General features: G+C 36.4%; 1 protein-coding gene across 2 annotated transcripts in view; it reads right to left on the bottom strand.

Moving 5' to 3' along the window:
* Scai (suppressor of cancer cell invasion) overlaps positions 1 to 7,157 on the bottom strand; it is a 180,717-nt gene that overhangs the window by 10,410 nt on the left and 163,150 nt on the right. For both annotated transcript variants that reach the window (XM_004641574.2, XM_023701633.1), the window contains 3 exons: positions 6,416 to 6,488; positions 1,316 to 1,489; positions 1,017 to 1,117 (listed from right to left, as the gene is read on the bottom strand). In XM_004641574.2, the coding sequence (XP_004641631.1) occupies positions 1,017 to 1,117; positions 1,316 to 1,489; positions 6,416 to 6,488 (348 nt within the window). The remainder of the gene's footprint in view (positions 1 to 1,016; positions 1,118 to 1,315; positions 1,490 to 6,415; positions 6,489 to 7,157) is intronic.

The following is a 7,157-nucleotide window of genomic DNA, read 5'->3' as shown; positions in this document are numbered from 1 at the left end:
AAATATTACCAAAAAAGAGTACAATGGCTAATATTTTTAAAACTTCAATGAACTATATTGTATAATATAAGAATATATAGGGGAAGAAGTAAAACAAACTATCAAGTCAAGTAAGAGACTTCAAAACAATTTATGAAAAGAGAAATGTAGAATAAGACTTAAAAGAGAAATTGCTCAGCTTCAATAGTAATTCTGGATATAGAAATTAAAACTACAAGGACTTACTACTTTAAACTTTCCAGGTCACATACAATTTATAGTACAACAGCAATAAATGTTGCAAAGAAAGCTGAGTGAGGCTCTTACACACTGCTTGTGTGAGGGAAACTGAGGGTCCTGTTTTGAAAAACACTGTGGCATTACTTCATAAAAGTTATATGAGCTTATATTCTCTGACCTACTGAGCATATCTCCAGAGAAAATCTTGGTTATCTGTACTAGAAAACTGATACAAGAATTTCATAGTGGCATCATTTATTTAATAATAAAAAGTTGAGTCAAACTGTATTGGTAATCTGTGATGTATAGTCAGGACCAGTGAAGGCTATAGTTACCAATATGGTTTAACTTCAAGAATAACTCTCATTGGAAAAAAGCAATACAGAAGCTTTCATATGTTGTACAGAAATATAAATATGCTTGACAAAACTATAAAGCTAAGCAAATAATAATGATAAAATTCAAGATGGCCACTGAAACTTTGACAGAGGTAGCATCAGCCAGAACCTACAGAGGGCCTCAAAAGGAATGCAAATGATCTTGAATAGGATGGTAGGTACTCAGAATTGTCTTAATATTATTAATCTTTATTTTTAAACATCATTTTGGATCTATTTAAACTCTTCAAATACAAATAAAGTATAATGCATGATTCTTATAGAAAAACTGGTCTTTAGTAATATTCTTTTTTTTTTTTTTTGCGGAACCGGGGATTGAACTCAGATCCTTGTGTTTGCCAGTCAAGCGCTTATCCTACTGAGCCATCTTCCTGGCCCATAGTAATATACTTTACCTACCCGAAAAATCTTGTGCATCCTCATGGTGGCTGAACAAAAGATAAATCTTGTGAGAAGCAAGCGAAGGAATTCATCTCCAAAAAACTGGAGAAATGCCTGATCTGCAATGAGGAAAAGGTGACAGTAAAAGGAGGCTTATATAGAAATTAGGTTTCAAAGGGGAGGCAACTTCAGGAAAGCCTTCTTGACTTTCCAGCCTGGGACAAATACCTTTAAAGACTCAAACAACTTAAAATAAGTAATCATTTTAAGTCATTATAGTATATTTTGTTAGGTGTGCAGTTAGATTACTAGGGTACCTATTGAACGTGAATGGGTCAGTAGCTGAGCAATATCACGGTTGATTTTTCGAAGATATTCTTGGCACTTTTCCCATAGACCTCTACGCATGCTCGACAATCCAGAGACAAACAGGAAGGCCATTAGAGGGTTGTTCAAAAAGAGAGTGAAGAGGCTACCTCGTTGAGATTGATCTGCAATAACAAACATGTTATATATAGAGAGATAACAGTTTGAAGGTTAACATATTCATACGAGGAACATTTTAAATTCGCTGGTAATGTTAAAGCTATATCACTAAAACATATCCAACAGTGCAGATTTTCCACAAAACTATAAAAATATAATCTATGCATATTGCCTTCTGCTGAACTTAAGACAGAGCCTGGTAAATGTAAGAGAAATTGAAAAATAACATATTCTTTACTATTTTTTATTCCCAACTAACAAATTTTATCCAAATAGGACAAGCATGACTTAATGACTGTGAGTCTCTAAAGCTTACTAGAATTGCCAATCTTCTTCATTCTCCTTTATTAGTTATTCTTCTGCTGCCTATCCCTTAAATATCAACATTTTCTTTCTCTGGCACTCTGCTGATCTCATCTGTACATAAGATTTTAGTTACCATTTATATGCCTACTGAATCATGATTCTCAATATGCATGCAACCTAGAGACACTCTAAATACAAACTGGATTTCAAAACCTTAGTATAAAAAAATATTGTTAACATTCATTTCATTTGCTTTTTACCCTCTTCTTCTGTGGTGAGGAAGGTGCTAGGGGGTGAATTGAGGACCTTCACGTGGAGCTGCATGTCCATTGCCTTTTCTTAGTTCTGAGACAAGATCTTGCTAAAGTGCCCAGTAGTTCTGAGCTTATGATACTTTTGCCTCAGCTTTCCAAGTAACTGGGATTAAGGCATGCACCACCATGCCTGACTTTTTTTTTTAAGGGAGTGTATCTTTTCTTTGCTTTGTTAAAACTGACAGATAATTCTTCAAATTTGGGGGACAGAATATGTTGTTCTGGTATCTGTAAACGTGTAATGATCATATTTGGGAAATTAAGATACTTAATCACTTAAAACATTTGTCATTTGTAGTGAAACATTCAGGAGCTTTTATTTTGAAATTACTATTTGTTAACTAGAGTCATCCTATACGCAAAACTTAAAAGATAATCTTAGTACATAGCTTGACTGAGAAAGAAAAGTTCTTAACAACTGAAATAGGTGTGTATTTTTGTTAACAAAGAATTGGGTTTCAAACACAAACAGCTGAGATTCAGACAACTCCAAGCAGCCAACAGAGCATGCCCAGCTATAGCAAAGGGCACACTGTAACTAATTGAGTTATCTTGTGTTTAGTTACATAAGCATGCTGCCTTCTCTACACAGCAGAGTTCCTCTAAACCACTTTTCCATTTTAAGTGCTGATTCATGAGTTGTTCTTCACTCAAACTGTTAGATTTTGCAAACTTTTCTTTTAACATATAAGAGCACCATAGATACCAGAAGTACAAACCATCCAGAGCTGCATTATTTTTCATGGAATTATGAGGTGTGTACCACCTGTTTCTTTTTAAATAATTTATTTCCCTATTCCTTGCTTTTAATTTCTGTACTGTTCAAAACTTTAATCTTATGAGAAGAAAGATTTGTACTAAAAGTGTTTGGACAGGATATCATGTCTGCATCTTGTACTATGAATAACCACTAAGAAGACAACAATATACATGTATTCATTATTGAAACTGTCCTACCAACCTGTTTTGAAACTGTCTCATTGCTATTTATTTCTCAATAAAATTAATTTAAAAAACTGGAATCTTGCCTTTCTATCTTTTAAATTAAGAAGTTTAATGCCATTGATAATGACACTCTTCATCCTTGTCCTCAGACTATGAACTGTCTTCTGAATGACTTTGATTTATATATAACTGCAAGGGTCCTATCAATATTTGTAATATTGAAATGACCAGGGAAAGTGGGTTCCATTTCTTTTCTGAGCTCTTTAGTTGCCTGGGCTTTATGTGGGAAAATGTTTTGAAAATGGCCTAGTAATGGACTCTTCTCCATCCAAAATGTTGAAAGAGGAGTAATTTTTCTGGAATTAGGCTTGCAGCTGATGAGCAACTTGTCCCAAATACTTCCTTGGGCACTGCCCACAACCAGCAGCTCTTTGCACACTGAGACCCAAGTACGCCTGGTGGGAAACCAAGAAGTTGGGCTGGCACAAGACTTGATGTAGATCTCATACCTCTGCAGTCGGCCAGACTTCCTTCTGTGACAACCAGGACCACACAGCCTCTCAAGCAGCACTTCCAGGAAATCCATCCCATGCCATCCAAAAACATTCCTATGTGTAACTTAATTTTTAAAGTGTGGTACAGGGGGCTGGGGAGATAGCTCAGTAGAATAACCATTTCCCTGGCAAGTGCAAGGTCCTGAGTTCAATCCCCAGTACCGCAAATAAAATAAAGTGTGGTACTTGGGCATGGTGGCATATGTCTATAAGTCTAGCACTTTGGGAGGCTGAGGCAGGTAGCTTACCAGTTTGAGACTACCCTGGGAAGCCTAGCAAGAGCTTGTCTAAATAAATAAATAAATAAATAAATAAATAAGCAAGCAAGTCAGGCCTGGAGATACAGCTCAGTGAGAGGCTCTGCATTCAATTGTCAGCTCCAACACCAGCCCCACTGCAAAGCAGGTACTGTAGTCATTCTACATTTCTATCAGGCAGGGTTGATATACATTTAACTCTCAAAGGCATTTCAAACTCGGTATGTGAATAACTGAAAGCAAATTCTTACCCCTTTATAAAGTTTCCGCAAACATACTTCCCATCAAATCTGATTTCTACCAGTGCCAGAGACTCAACCTATGCTCCTGCCTTCTTGATTTTCCTCCCACATCCAGCCCATCACAGTGCTACTGTTCATTGCGCTTAGGATATTTGAAGGCAGCTGTCTAGTCACTGTCTGACCTCTGGCCACCAACATCTCTCTACTTCCACCTGTGGCCCTCTTCATTCTATTTTCTGAGAGGCTAACTGAAAGCTCCCCTCTTAACAAGCTCACTGTCCTCCACTAAACCACATTAATGAATCTTAGAAGGTTTTTCAACATTCAGTCACTCAATATCCTTCATACAGAAGGAGCTACTTTAATTTCTCGAAGTGTTGCCTCAGTTCTTTTGCCTCAGTGCCTTAGCACATGTGGTTTCTCTGCTGCAACACTGTACTCAGTTACCCTTTACTGCCATCCTATTCTGCATGCACTGGATAGCCATCATCTCCTCCCCCACTTTACCCTTTTGTGCTGCTTAGAAGTTCCCTGTGTGTGCTGCTCTGTTATCTCCTATGAAACACTATCATTTACAGTACTTGTCTGGTAGGTCGTCTCAATGTTCTACTGGACTGTGGCTCTGGGAGAAATATAACTAGGTCTTATCAGATCAGAGTGCTCACCCTGATGCCTACCACGGTGCCTGGTAAATTGGTGTTGAGTAATCATGTTGAGAAAGTAAAGCAAGTTTTAACTAATGAAAGAAATATAGGCTTTAGATATATACAAAGTGCAGGAACCGTATCAGACATTCCAATTACTTAAATACCTTCCATTTGGTACCCAGATGGAGAGCTATTAACAATGTCATGGGAAAATTCCCAACTTTCTCACAAGGGAAATTTGAATCTATGTAATCGAATGACTCAGTTAAGATATTTGAGGTCTGATCTTTATAGCACAAAAATACTGAGCCAGAAAAGTACTAAGAGTATGTATTAAAAATAAGCATAGTAATAATAATAATAACAAAAGCACACACTGAGTGCTTTTTAACGTACCCAGTATTGTTTTCTGAGGTAGGTAATACTATTACTTCCATTTGATAGATGAGGTAACTGAAGCATAGACTGCCTGAGTAACTTCTCAAGGTCACACAGCTAGTAAGTAGCTAGGTCAAATTCATTTGGCCTGTTCGCCTTCACACAATAGTATTTCAGACCCAGTAACCTTGGTATTAACTCATTTGACCATGTAATTTAAAACAAAACTACATCATCATAGCACAGATTGAGAGCAAAAAGCACTCTTAAGTAATTGAAAAGGTTCACATTCCTCCAGAAATGACAATAGGATGACAAAATCCTCAAAGCAGGAGAATTTTACCGTTGTTTGAAGGTAAGTTCTATCCCTTTGTAATTTGAATTTTGAGTATATAAACTTAGAATTTCTATGTGTTTTTTTTTCCCTTTTAAACAGCAGAACTTACCTTAAAACAACGGTGAAAGTCTCCAGCTTCTCTCAGGTATTCAAATGCTGACCATCACTTCCTGTGTCAAACTATGTCAGCAGACAGGACTTCTGGCTGGGAAGTAGCAGTAAAATGCCATCTCCCAGAGAGACATCAGCACTATTCACAGTTAGGGAGATAGTGAAACAGTGACAAGTACTGCTAAAACAGCGTGAAGGCTCTTTTAGTATTCTACCTACTAAATGACTGGGAGTTAGAATCAGGTTTTATATGTTACCTATTAAGGACATCACTAAGAGAAAAAAAGTCTTTCAATTCTCAGCCATTAGAAAAATGACCCAAACACTAATTTGTCTCTTTGACAGACTCAGAAGAGGTTTTTATTTAAGAAGTAAAACAAGATTTAAAAAAAAAGAAAAAGAAACCTTTAACTTGTGCCAATTAGGATACTCTTAACTCTCAGGGATAGGCTGAGAAATGTCCTAGAGTACTAATCTTAAGATCTTAAAAGATGTCTAAAATATGTGATTAAAGAAAGAAAATCAGGCTACATGGCTATGACAAGCAAATCAAAATAAACACTTGTAAAACAAAATTTCAGATTTATAAATCATGAATTCCCCACAGCAAGGGAGTAAACCACCTCTCTCAAGAAGGAATTATCTCCAGGCCTAAATCTAACACATTAGAGAAGTCTGGCTGTTGGCAAGGCTTGTAGACATATTTCAGATTGATACCTGCCACATTAGGCACCGTCAATCCATACATAATGGTTATGGGAGGTAAAAACAAACATCAACAGTATTCAAAATGTAGAATCCATTCATGTACTACTCAGTAACAGGCACCGAAAGACGTACCTTGTAAAGCTTTTGGATATGCCGTAGGAGAAAGCAAACAGACTAGGGGCTGTCCAAACAAGTTGGTGAAGTTCTATAATACATAAGAATTTAAAATCTTCATTAAAGATTTCATCAGTGGTAGTTACTTAGTAATTTTATTTAGCAAAAATGTATGGCAGCTGCATTTTGACCTCTGCATAACCACTATGAAGACAACAATATGCAATGTATTAATTATTGTAACTGTCTTACCTATTTTTTTTCCATAATTTTATTGAGAGACATAGCAATGAGACAGTTTCAAATCAAATTGGTAGGACAGTTTCAATAATTAACACATTGCACACTCTTTTCCTAGTGGTTATTTGCTGTACAAGATGCAGATATGATATCCTATCTATAAACACTATTAGAACAAATCCCTCTATTCATTAAGAGAATGTAACTATATATCTATCCTAACCATTTTGAATACACAGATATTAAATGGACATTCATCTGTATCCCCTTTTTTGTTCAGTTCTGTCATTTGAATATTATAGGTGTGTAAACTCAGCAAAATATTCTAAAAGAGTCCAGTAGTCCATAATAGTGTTGGGTCTTCTGCTTGAATGGCAGTGTTAGAAATTGTTGACCTGAGTCCCTGACAGCTCAACATAACAGCATGGCTTTACTTTTTATACTTCATTTTTATACTTTTCTGCTGGATGGTTAAGACCAAGGTAAAGCAGGACCTATGCAACAAGAGTTGTAGCTTTTG

This window comes from Octodon degus, unplaced genomic scaffold (genome assembly GCF_000260255.1).
Source record: "Octodon degus isolate 3935 unplaced genomic scaffold, OctDeg1.0 scaffold00138, whole genome shotgun sequence".
NCBI lineage: Eukaryota > Metazoa > Chordata > Mammalia > Rodentia > Octodontidae > Octodon > Octodon degus.
This window is presented reverse-complemented; position numbering and strand designations above follow the sequence as displayed.